The sequence below is a fragment of the Cygnus atratus genome, chromosome 5, assembly GCF_013377495.2.
Source record: "Cygnus atratus isolate AKBS03 ecotype Queensland, Australia chromosome 5, CAtr_DNAZoo_HiC_assembly, whole genome shotgun sequence".
Lineage (NCBI taxonomy): Eukaryota > Metazoa > Chordata > Aves > Anseriformes > Anatidae > Cygnus > Cygnus atratus.
The window spans coordinates 16915004-16935209 of record NC_066366.1 but is presented as its reverse complement, the minus strand read 5'-3'; the positions used below and the strand labels follow the sequence as shown (position 1 = coordinate 16935209).

At 41.3% G+C, this 20206-nt stretch overlaps 2 protein-coding genes across 4 annotated transcripts in view; one reads left to right on the top strand and one right to left on the bottom strand.

The window, feature by feature from the left end:
* Nucleotides 1-20206, top strand: part of NAT10 (N-acetyltransferase 10) — a 43377-nt gene that overhangs the window by 12230 nt on the left and 10941 nt on the right. Inside the window, exons 19-28 of one of the 3 annotated variants that reach the window (XM_035552045.1) lie at nt 87-220; nt 2696-2744; nt 3384-3477; nt 3565-3675; nt 4764-4936; nt 5469-5588; nt 6605-6703; nt 7102-7175; nt 9639-9722; nt 10889-11677. In XM_035552045.1, the coding sequence (XP_035407938.1) occupies nt 87-220; nt 2696-2744; nt 3384-3477; nt 3565-3675; nt 4764-4936; nt 5469-5588; nt 6605-6703; nt 7102-7175; nt 9639-9722; nt 10889-10982 (1032 nt within the window). In that variant the 3' untranslated portion in view covers nt 10983-11677. Of the gene's footprint in view, nt 1-86; nt 221-2695; nt 2745-3383; nt 3478-3564; nt 3676-4763; nt 4937-5468; nt 5589-6604; nt 6704-7101; nt 7176-9638; nt 9723-10888; nt 11678-20206 lie in introns of those variants that run through there. The other 2 variants (XM_035552046.2, XM_035552047.2) reach the window with 2 other exon arrangements.
* The window catches only part of ABTB2 (ankyrin repeat and BTB domain containing 2), a 141498-nt gene continuing 139084 nt past the window's right edge, over nt 17793-20206 (bottom strand). The window contains exon 17 of the mRNA XM_035552048.2: nt 17793-20205. Coding sequence (XP_035407941.1) covers nt 20008-20205 — 198 coding nt within the window. The 3' untranslated portion in view covers nt 17793-20007. The remainder of the gene's footprint in view (nt 20206) is intronic.

Sequence of the window (20206 nt, the reverse complement as noted above, 5' to 3'; positions counted from 1 at the left end):
GTATTTATTCTTTGTACAAAATATGAAATTTAATTTGCAAATTGCCATGAGGAATGTTACTAACCCACTTCCACTTTCTCTTTCAGACCGTTAGTTTATTGGAAGAGGTTGTGACGCCTCGGAAAGACTTGCCACCTTTACTTCTCAAACTAAGTGAGAGACAAGCTGAGAGTCTAGACTATCTAGGGGTATCTTATGGCCTAACACCAAGATTACTCAAGTAAGACCTTGTTCTGTTTACACCCAGTGCAAAAATATAACTATACAAATAATAGAATATCTGTAATTTGTAAATGATATGTAGATACAGGTGCAGATATTTTACCCCATAGACTTTCTCCTCTCTGCATGCTTCACTTGGTTTCTAAATCTGGGCAGCTCCAAGCCCTTTTCTCCTGCAAGACCTTGTCTTGTGCAGTAGAGCTGAACCTAAGCACTTAATGCATCCTTCAGGGTAGATTTTCCTCAAACTCCTTCTGAGGAAAAACCCATTCCCTTCTTGATTGTCTCTGTGACCCTTCCAAAGAGTTAATTAGGTTTAATGGATAAGTTTTTCTAGGCTAGAGAAGAACATCTCTAATGGAAGAAGTTAAATACTCCTCCTTGTGACCTGTAGAAACTTGAGCTGCTGCTAACTTCAAAGTTAGTTGTTTGTTTCCTGCCTGATGTAAACACTTGTCAGTAGCAACTGCATCTGCTTCTCATTTTTTTCTCACCAAGGAGGAAGTGAATTACTGCAGCAAAAAATCATTTATTAAATTTTTTTCACTTTTCTCTCCATTTCAAATTATAGTTTTATATTAGAACTTACGATTTTATAATAAATGGTAACTGTTTTTAAGTATTATGAGAATCTGTAAAATACCTAGGTTTTTCGGACTTTTTCAGTGTGGTAAGTTTGGGAGACAGTTTCAAAATAACGCAGAATTGTTTCTGTTGCTAGCCTAACAGCAAAGCAGTCATTTATCACCTAAAACTTTGCTTCCTTGCTGGCCTATCCTTGTTTGCAGGGGACCATCTCACAAAAGATGAGATTGAGTCCTGCAGAAGTAAGACCCAAGGAGGCCAGTTTGTGACTTAACCAATAAGAGCTACGTTAGACAGCTGTGTGTGATTTGGCATTTCAGACACAGAGACTGTAGCCTGTTTTATTCCATGGCAAGCATGCTGCAAAATTCACGCCAAAATGTGATGGTGAATTGTGGAAAAAGTCTTAATCTCTGCAAATTATAAAGCAAATGGTTCAGATGTCTTTATTGAACAATCTCTCTCAGGGCAGAGGATGAGAATAAAGTGTTTGAGTGCTGTTTTTAAAATTATTTGACTGTTAGGTTTGGTGGGATAGATAAAGAAGAATAGTGGGGTAAGGAGAGGCTGGGATGCACATATAGGGCTGTTGTGGTTTAGCCCGGCTGGCAGCCAAACACCACACAGCCGTTCGCTCACCCTCCCCCCTCCCTCTCCGGGATGGGGGAGAGAAACGGGAAAGTGAAGTCTGTGAGTTGAGATAAAGACAGTTTATTAAGACAGGGAAAAGAATAACAATAATAATAATAATAATAGTATTAATAGTAATAATGTGTACGAAATAAGTGATGCACAATGCAATTGCTCACCACCCACTGACCGATGCCCAGCCTATCCCCGAGCAGCCGGCCCCCCACCCCGGCTAGCCACCCCTATATATTGTTCAGCATGACGTCAGATGGTATGGAATACCCCTTTGGCCAGTTTGGGTCAGCTGTCCTGGGTCTGTCCCCTCCCAGCTCCTGCTGCACCCCCAGCCTGCTCGCTAGCAGGACAGAGCGAGAAGCTGAAAAGTCCTTGGCTTGGTGTAAGCACTGCTCTACAACAATTAAAACATCAGCATGTTATCAGCGCTCTTCTCATCCTAATCCAAAACATAGCACCCTGCCAGCTACTAGGAGGAAAATTAACTCTGTCCTAACTGAAACCAGGACAAGGGCTTCCTGCTAAAATCTGCATCATCCTGCACAGCTGATGGGTAGTCATCCTGTGGCCTGCAGAGGTGGGTTGCCAGTGACAGTTGCTGTGGGGCTTGGCTTCTTTCTTTTGTCTGGGATGCCATATGTTTTGTCTCAGCAGGTCTTTTTATTACTAGTCCTCCTTTTCCTGGGCAAAATTAACTGTAGTATCAGTTCACAACTAAGATGCAAGAAGGAAAAGGAGGATGGAAAGGGATGTTAGTAGGATTTTGCAGGTCAGCTTGGGATTCTCTCTGGTCCACCAGTGATTGTGTGAAACCTGGAATTTGCCAGGGAAAGTCAGCATTCATTGAAGTCTGAAGTAAACTGTAAATCCTTCAGACCTTCCCCAGGGTATTCTTTAGGGGTCTGTGGTATTTGTGATCAAAACCAGTTTGCAATTTTTTAAACGAGATCCTGGAAACATGCTGAATTCAAGAGTTCTTGTGTCTTATCAGTTAGTCTTTGAAAGTTCATTCATTTTCTGTTGTCACAGTCATCATTTTTTCACTCCTCAAAGGTAGAATCTCAACCAGTTTGATTGCTCTTGGGACTTTCTGTCAGTGTTAAATTTTATTAGCTTCTGGGGTAGTGTCTACCTTTCAACAGTTGTTCTTGTACAGTAGATAGATTTTATTTAACCACAAGTATTACTACAAAATCAACAGCTCCATAATTCTCAGTGTACTTTCTCTTATCCTTTTCCCTAGGTTTTGGAAACGTGCTGGATTTGTGCCAGTTTATCTAAGGCAAACACCAGTAAGTAGCATACTGTTTCTGAATGAAATCTAGCCCTATTGAAATCATTGGGGATCTTTCCATTAGCTTCTGTGAGATGTGATTTGGGCAAAAAAGTTTTCTGAGACTGCATTTGGGGTTTGTTTTGTATTCATTTTTGTTCGTTGGTCTAATAGTTAAGTAAGGGTTTCAAATTTTAGGGTTGTGAATGTAGTCTTCTGAGTAATTTGCACTTAAAAATTATAACAAAGGTGCATCTGTTCGATGTTGTTATTGTGGTTATTGGTAAAATATGCAGTTGGCCCTTGAACTGACTGCCATTGCTTTCCCTAGGTGTTTACCAAAAAAAGCACTAGCTGTTACAGTACTGTTGGAGAGAATAATTTGTCCCTTGTCATCCCACTTTCCTTTTGTTTTTCCTGGCTCTTGAGCTGTAACTGTGATTTGTGACACTGGTGAATAGTGGTTATCTCAAGAAGCCAAAATCTCTCACCACTGGGATTTACCAAATTATAGAAGTTCATCAGCTTTATATTTGGTGGTGGTGATCAGTAGCAGTTGATACATGAGTTGTTGATTTAGAAGACCCTTGCCTTCTTCAGTTTAGCATAGAGTATACACAGTTCATGGAGATGATGGGAAATGTATCTTTGTTATTAGAATGACCTGACTGGTGAGCATTCATGCATCATGCTGAAGATGCTGAATGAAGAGGACTCTGAACAGGAGCCTTGGCTTACAGCCTTCTGGAAAGGTAACTGAGCTAATACTAGAAAAATATTCTGGAATATTTATTCTAGAGGTCCACAGGAGTCATTTGTTTTCTCATCTTGTCCTGTAGATTTTAGGAGACGCTTCCTTTCTCTGCTTTCCTACCAGTTCAGCACGTTCTCTCCTTCGTTGGCATTGAATATTCTACAGAACAAAAATATCAAACAGCAGTCACAACCCCGTGAGTACCCTGGCTCACATATTCATTTAGAATGCAATTTGAAGTCTTTGTGTAGGTTTATCAGAGTTCTCAAGCACATGCATGGTATGATGTCTCTTGTGAGGTGCCATGAATTGTTCTTGGTGTTTTGTTTCCATCATCCAAAAAAAATGCTTGTATTTTTGAGTAAAAACTAACAGGACATTTTCTGCCAACTAAAAACAGGTAGTGGTTTGGGGTGGTGGTGATTTTTTTTTCTGTGCTTTTTTTATTTCAGTCAGAGATTTAAGTACTCCAAAATTAGAGGGCTCCTGACTGTAGCAGCTAAAGGCATGACAAAACAAAATCCAGTGAATGAATAAAGAAGTCTACTAAATCCAGTATGGAGTTAGAAGGGAAGCCTTGAGAATCAAAGGTCAATAGGCAGAGCAGCTAATTTAGGATCTTAGGGAGAATGTTGTCATCAGAAATTTGGAAATTCGAATTAGATGTCTTTCTGAGAAGCTTTAGTTAACCGTGTGTTCTTTGGGATTAGTGCAGCATTTGCTAGGGTGAACACACAGGTACTATAACAAAAAGGGCCAGATAAGGCAACTCTAACAGTCCCTCGTGGCTTACAAGTCCTCTTTAAAAGCAAATTTATGTTTTCTCAGTAAGCCTAACAGAGGGTAGTCCTCTTGAGAGAACTTGGTAACCTGCATTTTGTGGGTTTTTAGTATCTGTCTTGGCGAAAGAGGTTTGGTTGGTGCTACAAAGAGAGTTTTTATCAGCAAAACCAGTGTAATACATTGAAAGTCTGAGCAAACTGATTCTCAGCCCTCACTGTTTTTAGTCTCTCTGGCATGTTTGAGTTGATAAGCCGGTCTGTTTTGACAGTTGCAATGTTCTTCATATGGTTATATTTCTGTCTGAAAAGACTTGGAATAACCAAGCCAGCCCTAATAGCAGTGTTATACTTAGTGAGTTGAATTCTGAAGTGTGTTGGAAAGTGAACTTAAGGGATAGCAGTTGGCCTTCAGTCAATGATGTGAAAAAGGAGTTTGTTAAATAATGAGATCCTGGAGAGCTGTGAAGAACAGTCTTGACAGTGATGTCTCTTTATCATTCAGCCATCAGCCGTGTTGAGTTAGAATCTGTTTTCATCCCATATGACTTGAAGAGATTAGAGATGTATTCTCGCAACATGGTGGACTATCATCTCATCATGGATATGGTACCTACCATTGCCAGGATGTTTTTTCTCAACCAGTTGGGTGATATCTCTCTCTCAGCTGCACAGTCGGTATGTATCACTGTGAGAGCAAGCCATGCTTCATCGCTCTTTGTACTTTTCTACTGTCTCCTAATTTTGGACTAGTTTCCTATTTCTTGTCGTCTTTAAAAAGAAACCTTTGCTTCAGATGATTTATTCCTCTGTGGTCCTCTTCATCATTTCTCCTGCTTGTGTTCTAACTTTAGTGTTTGCTTTGAATAAAATCTGCAGAGATCATACTGTTGCATGTTCAGTGAAGTACTCTGTGTGTTTATAATATTCTGTGAATTATGGCTTAAAAACACCTCAAAATCCTTTGGTTCTTCAGCTGTACCTCAGGAGAAAGGTATTCATTTGTACTAAGTAAGGAATGCTGCTAGCTGACTACAGAATAACTTAGGGGTGTTCAGTGCATCTGAGCAAAGCTTGAGCCCATACCAGAGGAGCCTTGTATTAGCTGAGTAGAGCAAGGACTTGGTAAAATGTCAGGGGCATAGAGGATGCTATTTATATAAGTGTTTGCTCTAAAAGCCTCTCTAACTGAAATATGTCATTTCTGCAGGCCCTTCTTTTAGGGATTGGTCTACAACATAAATCTCTGGATCAACTGGAAAAGGAGGTAGAACTGCCCAGCAGTCAGTTGATGGGCCTCTTCAACAGAATCATCCGCAAAGTAGTCCAGGTAATTGCATCATGATAAGCTTTGTCTTGGTTGTATCAGACTAAAGTGTAATTCTAGTACTGAGCCTGGTGCTAGTAGAAAGCTGAATTGGAATTATGTATCTTTAACATGTCCACAAGAATTGACTGTAAACTTAGTTTGTAAGAAGGGAAAATCCTAGTGGAAAAAGCAGGTATTTATGGCATTGATTTATATTGTGTTTTCCCAAATACGAGTGCTTATGTTACATTTCTAAACGTTGAAATGTCCCAAACCAAAATGCTGAACATACAGCCAGCGATGCCAGCTGAACTTGAGACATTTGTTTATGATGGTTCACTGTAGTGGTAGCATCTCAGCCTATGTTTGCTTGTTTTTTTTAAATCAACCAAAAAAAAAAACTTTCTCTGATGTCATTTAGAGGTGGACCTAAGTCCAGTGAAATTACTGGAAAGTTTTGGGTCTATTTTTTCCCCTGGTGTCTGCAGTAAAGTGAGTAGCGTGATGAGTTTTTAAGGAGAAAGACAGACATAAAAGTTGCAAGCTGCTTGCAATTGCTTGTGCAGCCTAGTGCCTCTAGTTCTCAAGGAACAGAATATGTTAGCGAAGTTTCTGTGGTGTGGCATAAGATGTTCATTGGAGAGATGCTATGCTCTGCGTAACACTCATCTAATTATCTTGCAGACAGTTATATACAAGAAAATAATATGCAGCTTTTAGCTACAAACGTTCATCAAATCAGTGTATTGATATAGAATGTTGCTAATTGTGAGTTCTCTCCATTTATGCAAGTGACATTGTGTGCTGTTCTTATTTTTATACTTTTGATGAAAGCTATGTGTAATTCTGCCTTCAGGAAGAAGCTTTGAGCTTTTTATTTTAGTATGATGGAATGTATGCATCAGAAATAAACTGTCTGAAAATATTTGCAAGGTTACAAGAGTTTCATGGGGACAACCTGCATTTTTTACTTATTTTTAAGCACAATCGTAGAAGAAATACTGAGTCTTACATGTGTTGGCTTATTTCATTTTCAGTTGTTCAACACTGTCCAGGAAAAGGCTGTGGAGGAACAGATGGTAGCAACAAAGGATATTGTAATGGAACCAACAATTAAATCTTTAAATGATGATTTGGTAATTATGAACTTTCTTCTTAATACATATATAAGCACTCTTCATGGAACTCCCTTGAGTGTAGAAGCCTTGTAATCTAAATTTTCTTGGATTAGAGGTCTGTGTCACCTCTGTCGCTATGTGATAGTTATAAAACCAGCTTTTGCCATTACATTCTTAGTCATGCTTTGTTAATCTGCCATACGGATTTTCACAGAACCCACAAAGATTTTGGAGTTATGCATTACAACTATATGTATACCGATTACATAAAAATGCAGTTATAGAAAAGATAAAAGCTTTGTAGGATCATCTAGTATTTGTTTTTTCTCTTTAGTGGGGAAATGAGTTTTGCTTGTATTACATGATTACTGTTGCACTCAGAACTTTATGCATCTGTTGTGCTGTCCTTTTTTTAGGAAGAAGCCGCAAAGGAATTCCAAGAAAAACACAAGCAAGAAGTGGGGAAGCTAAAAGAGATGGACCTTACACAGTAAGAATTCATCTATATGAGTCTCAAATCCAATTTTCCTCTGGTATCTATTTGAATGCTGGGTCACCAGCACTAGTACATCTTGCTGAGTCTTGTGCACAAGGCTGTAGTCACAATATGATGATGTTACACCATCAATAAGTGAGAAATAGCAGTGTGTATCTTCAATGGTGGCCATGTGGGATAAGCATAAACTGCTACTCTAATGGAAACTTTAGATATTATGTGCCTGATAGCCAGTGATTGTCTTGATCTGCTCTGTTAGCAGTTCCTTTGTTTCATACTCACACCATTCTTTCCAGGAGGAGTTAAATTCAGTAACAGAACTTATCTGTTCAGTGTCATTTACCTGCTTAACTCAATACATGAATTATTTTCCTGAAAAGTGTGTCACAGGCATGAATTTTACTTTTTGCCAAGCATGAGGTTACCGATGTCTCTTTTTCTACTGGTATTTTGAACAAAAAGCAAAAGATTGTGAATTAGCAGACCACACCTGATCAACAGTGAGATCTGTCTGTGAAACTGTAGAACTGAATTATTAAATTTGGGGCTGGTTCATCATTACGGTACTGCACACAGGAGATGTGGAAATGCCAATTCAGTTCTCAGTACCTCTGGCATGGTCTTGAGCACTTTATTTCAGTTCTGTTTTCCTTTGTCTTTTATTTAAATGGTAAATTACTCTTACTGTGGCAGGAACTCTTGCTATATGTATCTATAGGGCAGTCTTGATCCTGGCTGTGTATGGTATGTATGTTACACATGTAACTTCTATAGTTCTGTAATTGGGAGTAATGAAAAAAAGCTGCCTGGCTTTGGACTGTTTATAATTTGACAGTTTGTGCTTCTAGGAATGGTCATTAGTTTCCTCAAACCAGGATACATGGGTCCTGTTGTCTGCTGTCCAGCTTTTCTGTATTCAGATGTCTTCAACTCAACTAAAAATTAGTACCTGGCTAATGTTAGTATTCTCTTCTTTAATAAGAAAGAAAAAGAAACCACACACACAAAATCCCCCAAAACTAACATAAAAGAACAAACGAGAGCTTCCTTTACTAACTGCAGTATGCACAGATGCTTTTAGCTGTTACAGGCTGGACAGTTTGTAGGATACTGAACTGCCAAACCAGCAACTTCCTTGAAATGTCAGCAGATGTCTCTCTTTCTGGGCCAACAGGAGTTAAACACGCCACTCTAATCCTCTTCCTTTTCTCTCTCATCTGTTAGATCTGAGAAAAGGAATCTTTGGTCCTCTCATTTGAGGGTAGGACAAAAATGGATGTGATTTGAAGTGACTTGTAAGTCAATCACACTAGGAAAACAAGATAACTAGAACTTTTAAAGAATTTTAATTCTAATTACTAGATTTGATAGTATGACATACTTGTTTGTCATTTTGGACCATGCTCCTTCATCCAGAAACAGATTCATGTTCTTCTCTATAAGGAAAGAGGGCCAAAAATCTATTTTGAACACTTTTTAATACAGTTTATATAAAGCTAACAGAACAGACAGAGCTGTTTGATATGTCTTTGTCCAGTGTTGTTTCGCCTTCTATGAAGGAAGGCTAATCTATTCTGAATCTCTAAGAACTTGTGATAGAGAAAAACAGCTTAGTTTTGCTACATGACTGCTTTGCCTAGTTAAATTTGTGTTATTTTCAGGGTACTTGAACATAATGACAGGAAGCACAGCACATGAGTTTAGTTGAATAGCAATTGCTGTTCTAGTTTCTCTTTCCAAAAGAAACCTGCATGTCTTCAGTTTTTCCTGGATGGATGCAGAAAAACTACAATTCAAGCTTACTGCTGGCTAAGAGCAGCTGCTAATTTACCTTTCTGTTATAAGCCATTGGTTTTTGCAGCCTCTTCCTTTACTACCACAATCATCCTTCTCCTTTGTAGGGGAGGAAGGAAAGAAAACAAGAAAGCAATCAACCTTTTAAAAACAAAATCTATATAGTGAATATAGTTCTGATTGTGTTTGTCGGTCTTATAGCTGTAATGTTTGAAAGCTTATGTTTTAAGAAATCTAGTGGGCAGAGAAGTATACACCACTGCTATGGAAACTAACACCTTTGTGGCTTATTTTTTGCATTCATAAAAGATATACTCTGTTAAGCATTCTGCTTTTCTGATGAGAGGCTTTCATAGAACAGTTTTATGATGTTTACAATAGCGGCTCCTGAGAGAGCTTCATCTGCTATTGACCAGCTTTGGATGAAGACAATTGTTGGTTGCTATCGACCTAGTTCAGATTGAGTCTGCTGACAAAGTCGTGACGAGCTGTTGTATCTCTTTGCCAGTCTAGTTTTGTATGTATTTCCAACTAGTGGTTTTGTTGGGTGCTAATGCAGTAGCTTTGTTTGAAGTGTACTGGGTATCTGACAATATAATCACTTTTTTTTCCTGCTTTGAGCTGGCAGTTTTACTTGAATTTTCCTTTACCTTTTTCACTTAGATATATTATCCGGGGGGACGATGAAGAATGGAATGAGGTGCTGAGTAAAGCAGGACAGAACGCTTCTATCGTCAGTGTGAAAAGGTTAGGGAAGTTGAAATACTCTACAGTGGTCTCTCTTGTCCTGCTAGCTTTACTGCATTTTTTCCCCAGAAGGGTGAAGCTGAAGATAAAATGAATAATGTCCTTGATAGATTCACGATTTTCCTGGAGAAATCAGGGTGTGAGCATTCCTTTCATGGAGAGTGCTTCTGTGGCTTGTGTGTTGTTGCTCTAGATTAGAGTCCTGTCTGCTTATAACTCAATTGCTTATAGCAACTCTTTCTATTGGCATGGTTAAGTCTTGATCTTGGCCACGCAAATTGGTGCTATTTCTCCCTCGGGTCACTTTTAAAGAACGAACTCATTCCACATTACTGTCCTGTTGCCTTGGGGGCTAGCACTGGGTGGAAGCCTATGATATTCCCATTGGAGAAAATGTGAATTCAATTAAGGAGAATTCTTTCAAATTTGAGTTTAAGTCTGCAAAATGTTGAGTGTGCCTTTCTGCAGTTCCTTCCTTTTCATCCATCTTATTTCTTTTACCTTGCCCAGCATGGAGTGTTTCCTCACCTCTTCCTTGGGAATTTATAGTTGGGACTTGGCCTGCTTGCTTTTTGCTCCTACCCTTGGTGTCTGAAAGCTGAAGTAATTATGTGATGTTTTTTGCATCTCTTTTCTAGCTTTTGTGTATTCATGTTCTTTTCATGAATGCTGGAAGCTGAGAGTTTCTAGAAGCCTTACAGAAATGAGAGAGTTTCATCAGTGCTTATAAAGATTGAAGCTTTGTCACGTTTGCTGTAGTCAGAATCTAATGCAGGAAAAAGATTGTGTACTTAAATTTACAACTGTCAGTGATATTTTTTCTAGTTACTCTAACTTCCAGATGCCTTATATGAATTGCCTTTAGGAAATGTTACTTACAGTCTTGAAAAGCAACAAAGTGTAGCTAAAAATCAAGATTTACAGGATTCAAATCGGGCTAAAGAATCTCAAGACAGTGGGAAATCTAGGTCATACTCTTATTCATGCTTTCTCTAGCATTCTAAACGACCCAAGAAATTGGAAATATTTTCTCTCAATCACTTTCTCTGGGAGGCCTTGAAGCAAACATTTCTACATAGACCCTTTCTGCTTTTTACAGCAAGAATTTTGCAGCTGGATGGGCTTCCAAGTGTATTTTAAACAGATATTTTGTTCCTGTTTCCCAGTGAGAAGAAAAGAAAATTAGAAGCAACAAGAGGACCCAAGCAACAGAAGAAATTTAAGAAGACTAAAGATATAAAGCAGAAGTGGAAGAAATGACTTGAAGACAATCAGTGAACTTGAATTAACAAGTGACTGGTCTGTACTCAAGAAGTACTATTCTCCTCTCAAATCAGAAGACTTTTTTTTGGGGGGAGGGGGGGGAATGGGATGGGGGGTGAGAGCTGGGGAAAAGGAAAAGCCTTAGAGGCACTTTAAAAATGTTTGTATTAAGGGAAGTGCAGTGATACTGCCAGGAGACAGTCTGTGGAGATTTTTTATGAAGTGTGATTGCAGAGCTTGAGTGAGGCACTCTGCAACACACTGGGATCTTATGAGGGTGCCTTAGCAACTACAAAGTTTTCATTCAGACAGGAGAGATCAGTCTGTAAACTTCCTTGCTTCATAGCGGTTGGTGTCTTTATTAAAAAAAGAGTGGGCAAATGATAGAAATGCATTAGCCTTTGGTATGTGACTACATTTTAGCATTGCAGTACATCTTGATATATTCAGCTACTGATTCAGTAGTACTACCATTCCTTTGTAGCTCGAGGGGATTTTCAGTGTGGGCAACAGCTCACTTTTTTTCATTTGGATCTGATTATCCAGTGAGCTCTAACCATGTTGTCAATGATACAGTCCTTGCTCACGAGAATTCAGAGTATACAATGAACACTTCTATTTTGGAAGGCGGTGTATAGTTCCTACTTACTGTGCTGCTCAAGCAGCTGTAATAAAAGGCTCTTTTGCATTCACACTTGCTTACAAGGTCTCAGCATTTCCATAGCTCAATAATTTACATTTCCTGGTTCTCAAGCAGGATAGGCTGATTAACAGGTGCTGGAAGAGTGGCTCTGGCTGTTGTGTCTCCCTTGTTATCTGCTCACCTAGACCTACTGCTTGACTTTATTGGAAAGCTTTGTGTAAAGGTCACCAGGAAATCAGCACTATCATACTACACCTGGTTCTAATGATCTGCTTTTCCAGCTTAGGGGCCAGTCAAGCAGGTAAGTTTCAACTCTGCTCTTTGAGGGTTCCTGCTTGGCAGTAAAAACATACAAGTCTGGAGTTAGGACTTTCTGGGACTGCAGTGCTCTAGTTTTGGTGGCTCTCAGACTCCAGAGGCGTCAAAACCATGGCAAACTCTGACACGGAACCATTCCTGCCCCAAACCATACTGCCCTGGTGCATTAGCTTGATGTTCCAGCATAAAGATTTGGAAAAGAAAGATTTACCTGCAAGTGATACATAGCTGCTTTATATTTGTTTGTAGATTTCAGAGCTCCTATTTCCAGTAAATCTTTGAAGAACCAATTTCTTCTCAGTTAAAACAGTATTTGTTCTCTAGGAAGCTGTTTTATGAAGCATCTAAGTTAAACATGGGCCTTGTACAGCACAGCCTTTATATATACCTTTGGTTAACAGCCCACTTTGTGAGTCAGCAGCAGCAATACAGCCCCCATGCTGGGGGCAGTTGAGCCCTGAGATCTACAGCTGCAGCTCGTAAAGGCTTAATGAGGAGCCCCGTTATCTCCCAGCTGTGCTGAAAGAGTGGCGCTGACACCCTGCAGCAATGATGTGGTGGCTAGCTGCACTGAACAGACTCTAAAGAAGTTGTGAAAAGAGCAGACAGGGAAGACACAAAGTATGAGGTTCTTCACAGCTGCCTGGGAAGTTGTCAAGAAGAAAAGGTGAGTGTGAATTCTCTCTTTTTGCTGTTATTGTTAACAGTGGGGCAACTGGTAAGGGGTGAAGAGCCTCCTTGCTTTAGGGAGTCTGCTGGATGTTGTTGTCTAGTTGCTGTCTGCCTGACTTGGTCCTGGGAGAGATAAACAAGCAAGCTGTTAGGCTGGGCTGGGGCAGGAGGGGCTGCAGCTAGTGCTGGAGTCCTTTTGGGGGACACTCCCCAGCCAGCTGAGAGGGAAGCAGTTCTGTCAAGCACTGGTAGCCCAGAGGGGTGCTGGCTGGAAGGCTATTTTCTAGCAGGGTCTGCTGCTTCAGTGAGGCTGGGGAAGCCCCATGTAAGAAAAACATGTTTCCTATGGTTACCTGTAGGACTGTGGTTTTCCAGTGGCTTGTTTAGCTCAATAAAGAAACCTTCAGAGTTGCTCGCATTTGTCTGAGGTATTATTGTAATAAAAGATTATTATTTTTTTTTAAGGATTGTCCCAAGTTGGTCACGTCCTTTAGCTCTTTCAGGGAGGGTTTATAAAGATGTGCTTGACATGGTGGTCAAGTAAGGAATTGGTATCAAATGTTTACTGTGTGGTGTCTGGATAACGTTGGCTTGCCTACTTTATTATGCTCAACACTCAGGGATTCAGCTGTGGTCTACCAGGCTGCAAGTCAAAGCTTTCAACACTTGTAGAGTCTCTTCAAAGTGTGTTGAAACTTAGCACTGATACAGTACCAGCAGTTATTTCAGGTTCTGTGTGGGTTGTTGGGTTTGTTTGCCCACGTGGTAGTGTTTTACTTGCTCTGGGTATTGCTATCTAGTAGCTGACAGTATCTGAAGGCTTTTTTTTAATTGCACTTTACTTCTTGTGATAAGAAAATGTTAATTCCTTAAGATGCAAATTACAATGCATGTCTAAGAGTGCTGCTAAACTCTAGTTCTAATAATGGGCTCGAAAGTAAGGTTTAAGAGAACTTGTATTATAGAATAACCATGTGTTGTTAAAGCTCAGAAATTGGTTTGTGTTTCTAATGGCTAAACGGGGGATCAAATGGCAAGGAAGTTCAAAAATGTTTTGTGTGTTGTTTTTTTTTTTTTAACTGAAAAATATTGGGAAGCTTCTGTTTGTTTAAAAGGCTATGCTAAATAGCTATTAATCAGTGTATGAATTGACTGTCCTCTGCGTCTGCTGTGACCTGTGTGGCCCTGGGGACCCCCTTTACCTGGGGTTGTGATGTGAAGCTGTTACGTGCACCTCAAGCCAGATGAGGTGGCTGGCTGTTCCAGGAAATACGGCCTCATGCTAGTAGGCAGCAGTCATGAAAACCTTGACGCCTGTCCTACTGGCACCGTCCTGGGGAAAGTACATTTACTTTTACAGGAGCCAAACTGGCAGCGGGGCAACATGAGCAGCATTCAGCATGTTGTTAGAGCTTGGCAGAGTCTGTGGGTGCTCAGATACTGGGGAGAAAGGTGTGGGATACCTTGAGAAATAAAGGCAGGGTAAGAACAGTGGTATCGTCACATCTGTTTGTGTGCTTTTTCCTTCTTACACGCCAAATTCTGCAAACCATTGCTACTAAGTAGTGTGAAGTAAAATAGGAAGCTGGCATCTTCCCCACTCAGTTTGGAAGCATTTGTGTTATGTAGGAGGTGATCAATGAACATAATTATGTAGTCTGGCAAAACTTCTTGTAAATTATCTGTAAATCAGTATGGAAGGTAGCGGGCAAAACTAAACTGGATTCTTCAAGCAAATCAGGATTTTACTATTTAGCTGACATCTTCATCAAGCTGCTTCTGCTGCTTTCTGTCTATAAGACTAGCAATTTCTGCTTTGTTATCTGTGAACTCAGTGTCCTTTAGTTGTAATAAAATTCTTGAAGGATTTGAGCTTCATGTTTATACTTGCACTTCTTAGTGACTTATTAATGCACTTATTAATGACTGTGCCCCTCCATTCCAGAGTGGGAGTTTATTTAAACAGAATTTTGCTACTTCTACAGAAAATGTATGTATTCAGAGTTGAACCATTCTTTGTCAAGTTTTCCGTGTACATTTTACGATTCCTGGCAGCTTTTTGGATTCCTCTGTCTGTCAATTGCTCTTTGAAGAGCAAAATGGAAAAAAGCCCTCAAATACTAAAATAAGTGAGGGAGGTGGAGATATATATATATATATATATATATATACACATATATATATTTATTTATTTTCAATATGTCTGTGCTTTAGATCAGTCAGGCTGGGTTAAAATTCCAGCTAGAGTAAGGGCTAGTTGAATGCAGTCCAACCACAAGGCAGGAACACGTGTCTGTCTATAGCCAGCAGCGCACTAAGAGTGTCGCAATGCCAGAGCTGAGAAGAGAGTGGGTTCTGCATCTTTGGATTTTAGGGTCTTTTTTTGTTACTTGATGTGAGTTTCCCTATGGTGAGCTGGTTCTTGTTTAGGGGATCCTGTGTACACAATACATAGGGGGCTGTGTATACTTGAAGTCTGGTGTACTGCTGATCCCAGTGCGTGTGTTCATCCAAAGCCAGCTCGGCTTCCTTCTCTCCTCACTTCCTATTCAGCGGGACAGCTCTTTGACCAACCCAGTAACCAGATGCAGTAGTGTTTCAGGCCTGTTTCAAACCCACCAGGTCAGCTTACAGCCTTTTTCAGTGCTACCGGGTTGCTGATCTAGTGCCTGTCACATTGCTGCGCGTTCACTCTCCTCTCCTGTGCCCAGTGAGCTTGTTTGCCTGCAGTGACCAAGTGCTGCGGCTAATTGGAGGCAAATCAGAAAGCTGCGGCTAGCTGAGCAGCTCCCTGCAGGTGGTGGGTAGATGTGACCTAGTTGTCAGTGGAATCATCCTGCTTGCTCGGAGACCCGTGAGCTGTTTTGACAGCTGGAGGGAGCTGACCTCCGAGAGGTACCTGGGAGGAAGAGAACCAGTGGTGCTGAAGATCTCTACTGCTGTAGCAGGCTCTGCATGCAGGGGGAGGTTTGCCTCCCACAGCTGTGGTGAGGTACGGGGGGGCTGTCCGGAGAGGTTGAAAAAACAGCCTTTAGTTTGTGTGCTGGGTATGCAAAGGCTGAGGAGCGAGAGAGGCGGTGAGAGGCGCCGATAGCTTTCTCATGGCTGAGCTGAAAGTGGAGTGCTGTGTGAAGTCCTGGCTAGTGAGCTGCCCATCCAGTGGGCATATGGGAAGCAATGAGCTTTGACTACTCTGCACTCCTGCTGAACAGTTTTGAAGTGGCTTGCTTGTTTTCAAGTTACGACCAGTAGGAAAACAGACAGCACTGGCACTGACTAGCTCTGGGACTGGGCCAATCTGTGTTGCTGTGGTTAAGGCCTTTTTCCCTGCCGTGCTGCAATTTTCATCATACAACAGCAGCTTTTTTTCTGCCCCCCTCTTTTGCTTGGGCAAATAGTGCTGTGAGGGCAATTTCTATTTTCTTTGCTGTGCACTAATGGATCCCTTACAGCCAAAACCTCCTGGGGAGCCGAGTCTAGCTTTTGAGTCCTCTTTCTCCACCAAAAGCAGCGGTGACAGCAGCTTGCTGCCCCGCTTCCTTGAGGGAGTCGCCTCGCTCCTCTTTTTCCTCGTCTCCCTGGCAGTCTCTGTTATGGCAGGTGCAGGAAGCACTGTCTGGCTGCTTGGGCAGCATTTGGTGAGGGCAAAGGGCCAGTTGGTAGCAGCGCTACTTTAGCTGGTGCTCGCCTGCTGTGCAAAGGCTTATTGTAAAGCAATAAGGTTTTATTTTAGTCTGAAAGTCGTTGAACATGTTCAGGCAGATGTGTAAGCTCTGCTTCCTGAGCTCCATGAAGTTATATAATAATGAGCAGCAGTTCTGTGCTATCCAAAGCAAACTCTGCTACGTTACTTTCTAGGACTGCAAGGGAAGGGCAGTCCTGCATAAAACAGAGGTGGTGTGCAACTAGTTTCATGATAAATTTCTATTTAATCTACTTTTTAGAGTGAAAGTGCTCCAAAGGGAATCTTAGGTCTTTGTTTGTGTTCCATGATTCTTGAGAACAAGTCAGTGTTTGTACTGGTTGGTTTCCAAGCATGCTGGTGTAATGGTACAACACAAGAGGAAAGCACCCCTCATGTATCAGTCCCAGCAGACTTCTTTCAGGTCATGTAAATCAAATGCTAAGAAGTGCTCATGAAGCTAATTTATTGTAGAGCTTGGTTTCAAGTCTCGCTGCACCAGGGAGGTATGCCGCACAGTTCCCTTTGTTCCCATGTATGGTGGGAAAGTGAAGGAAAGAAACAACCATGAATAGACTCTGAGCAGCCAGGTACAGGTTCTGGCTGTATTAATGGCTTCCTCTGAAATCGTCAGAATTAGCATCCTAAGAAAACAAGTATTTGAGTCCTCCTGTAGAGAAGCACTAAATCCAGAGTTACAGTTCAGGCATTATTCCCAAACTCTGTAGGGGTCTGCAAGATTTATGGGGTAAACTTAAGAGGGGAAAAAAAATACGTAGTTATTTCTGGGTCAAATTCTTGCCCTGTCAGCAAAAAGAAACGTCTATGTCTGACCTCATAGATAAGTAAATGCCCTTGCTCTTTACAGCCTGATTTGAGCGGGCCACTCTTTCTGATAAGCACGGTAACAAGGAAGAGACGAGACCATAAATGGGTCTAGCAGTTTTCTGTTCAGTTTTCCGATGTCCTGGCATTACTTAAGTCACTGGCTTTATTAACTAAGGATAGGGGTGAAACACATGCAGCTGTGGCTGCCTCCGTACCCTCCTCTTGGGAGAGCTGTGTGCCTCGGGTGTGCGATGGTCACCACGAGTTCAGAAGGGCTTCCTATGACGTTGCACGCCTGACTGCGTGTGGTTGCCAGCGTGCTCTTAAACACCCTTTGCGAAGCAGCAGACAGGGTGCTCCAGCCACTGCCATTTCAGCCCTCTCAGGTCTGTGGTGGACAAACAGGAAGTGCTAGAGAGGGCGTCTGCATGAGCAAGGGACTGAGTCTTAGGTGTTTGTTCTGAGGACTGTGTGGATACCTCCATGCTAACTAACAGTCATCTTAGCCTTACCGTGTCTGTGCTGAATAGGAGAAGAATCCTAGAATTGGGGTTTTTCTCTGCTGCTTTTTGGTGAAAGCCAGGTAAACTTGTGTTTTCCATAGCTGAAGTGTAGTAAGTTAAGCTTATTACTTCAAAAAATGCTTGAGTCCAGGAAAGGGAAATAAATGCCTCTTTATCCCTTGCTTTAAAGCATAATATGAGGTACATATACCAAAGCAATATAGGATGGTAAAACTGCAAGTACCTTTTCCACAGAAGTTTTTAAATGTGGTTTTCTCATTGTTAGAGAAGCGGAATAAATAACAGCAGCTATGTTTTTTAAAATTACATTGTTAATAAAATCCTGGTACATTTACATAAATGACAACATTAATGTACAATTAACAAAGCATTGTAATATTACAGCAACAAAGGAGGACCTACATTTTTGTACAGATAGCTGGAGCAGCTACTTGAAAATACCTTCCAAGATAATAGAGCCTTTTGTGGTATTTCTCAGGCAGACCAGTGATAATCCTGAAACATCTCTATGGCTTTCTGATAATAAATAGGGTTATTGAAGCTGGTGATCTTCAAAAGTGGATACGTACCTAAAACACACATTGGAGTGTGCTCTGACCAACGTGTCTGTCAGATTACTGATCCTAGAGGAGTCATTCTTTGCTTTGCATGCAGTTTGCCTCTGACGCAAAGCAGCGATGTCACGTTTTGATGACTTTGTTGGGGGACTCTGTAGTTCATTTTTCTTCCCTTCATCTACTTAAACCAGCTCTATGCCTTGCCTTGAAGATTGTGCCCAGCTGAGCCTACTTCTTCCAGTGTGTTTAGTTACAATACCAATGGTTGAATTCCTAAGAAGCAGTAGTTTCCTAAGTGAAAACTTGCTTCCTCTTCTCCTTTACCCATGTGTAACCAATGAAGGCATTTCAGCACATGCTTTTGGGGGGGGTGCTTACAAAGATTGATGGGAATGGCTGACTGTTTTTAAAGCTATCAGTGAGAGCAAGGTGTGTGGTAAATGTATAAACTAACTAGCTTCCTAAGGTTGGGGTTTTTTAAGAAAAGGAAAAAAAAATAAGTTGCCTCAGACAAAACTGTATCTTGAACTGTCTGCTTTTAGTTCTCTAAGTCAGCTAGGAGAAGGCCTAGAAAGAGTCCTTATTGAGCAGAAACATGTCTGCTGCGAGCAAAGGAACAATGTGAATCTTGAGTGTTCAAGTTGAGGCATCTTGTTTTGGTGCTGCAGCCTACCTCTAGGCAGCAGGTGGCTGTATGCACAGTCTCCCCCGAGGTAGTCTATCTGTAGAAACATCACTGCATGGAGAGAGACTAGAGGTCAGGGCTTGTGCTCCCAACTAGCTCCAGAGCGAACAAAGTAGCAAGCTGGTATGTTTATCATGGTCTTAGGGAGACTTTTATTGCTTTTTATGCGATTGGACAGTTTTTCAGCATAGCGATAGCTCCTACTACACCTGAGTCTTTTAGCAAGCATCTCTTAAGATGTCAGGTCTCACAGATAATGTTCACAATCTTTTTTTCTTTTTTTTTTTTTAAGGTAAAAGTGACTTGGACTATCAAACCTTTATAGTGAAAGGGTAGGCAGTATTTTTCTTTCCTCAAAGTGGATCCAGATAAAACAACTAGCACAGTGAAACCATATTAAAAAAAAATAAAGTTTTTTCCCCACCCTGCCCCAGCTCAGTTCTTCATACTAGGCATAAAGAGTGAGTAATTCCAGAGTTAGTATTAGTTTCTACGCAGCCTCATACATCTACAAGATCTCTCTCTCAAGGTGCAAACAGTTTAGGGGAAAATTTATGCTGGAGTCTCTTGCCATGAGTGGAAACTGGTGTTTATTACTGCAGTGAAGTAGTCTGTGTACACCAGCTTCTGTGTTCAGACGGATGACATGTTGAATGGGCAGTGGTCCATAGGATCAGCACACTCCTTCTATGCAGCCTTTTTACAAGTAAAACATCTACGCGTATGAACTAGGTGGCCATTATGGTGTGCAGACAGACACTTAAGACTACATATTAGGTGTTAGCTCTAGGTAAATTGCCTCACTTCTCTACAGCCCCACGTTGTGCTTTGTGTGAATGGCAGTGTTGATCTCTTCGGTTCGGGTCTTCGCTTGCATCCTCCGTTCTTGTTCACACTGTGACAGTGTTTCTCCGACAGTAGTAGCACAGAGAAGCCAGCTCCCCACCGTCAGTGGGACGAGGTGCAGTACCCTTGCCGGCGGGATATCTGTTGTAGGGGACTTCCAGCAAGAACTGATGACTCCAGAAGGCAAACAGGAAAGCCACGGCTTTGCCTGATGGTGCACCCCAGTGTGGTTTGAACCAATGCTTCTGCCACTGCCTTGTTCTTGCCTCACACCCTCGAGGTGACGTACACTGAGTGCAGGCGGCCAGCCAGGGCTGTCTGCAAGTCCCGCAAAGGGTCCAAGCCTTGCACTTTGCTGTTCCTGCTGTAGATCAGCTGTTTGAATGAGTCCTGTTCTAGAAGAGAGCTCATGTGTTTGAGGAAGAAGCCTTCACAAAAAGAGGCTAGCTCAGGTGCGTTGTGAATC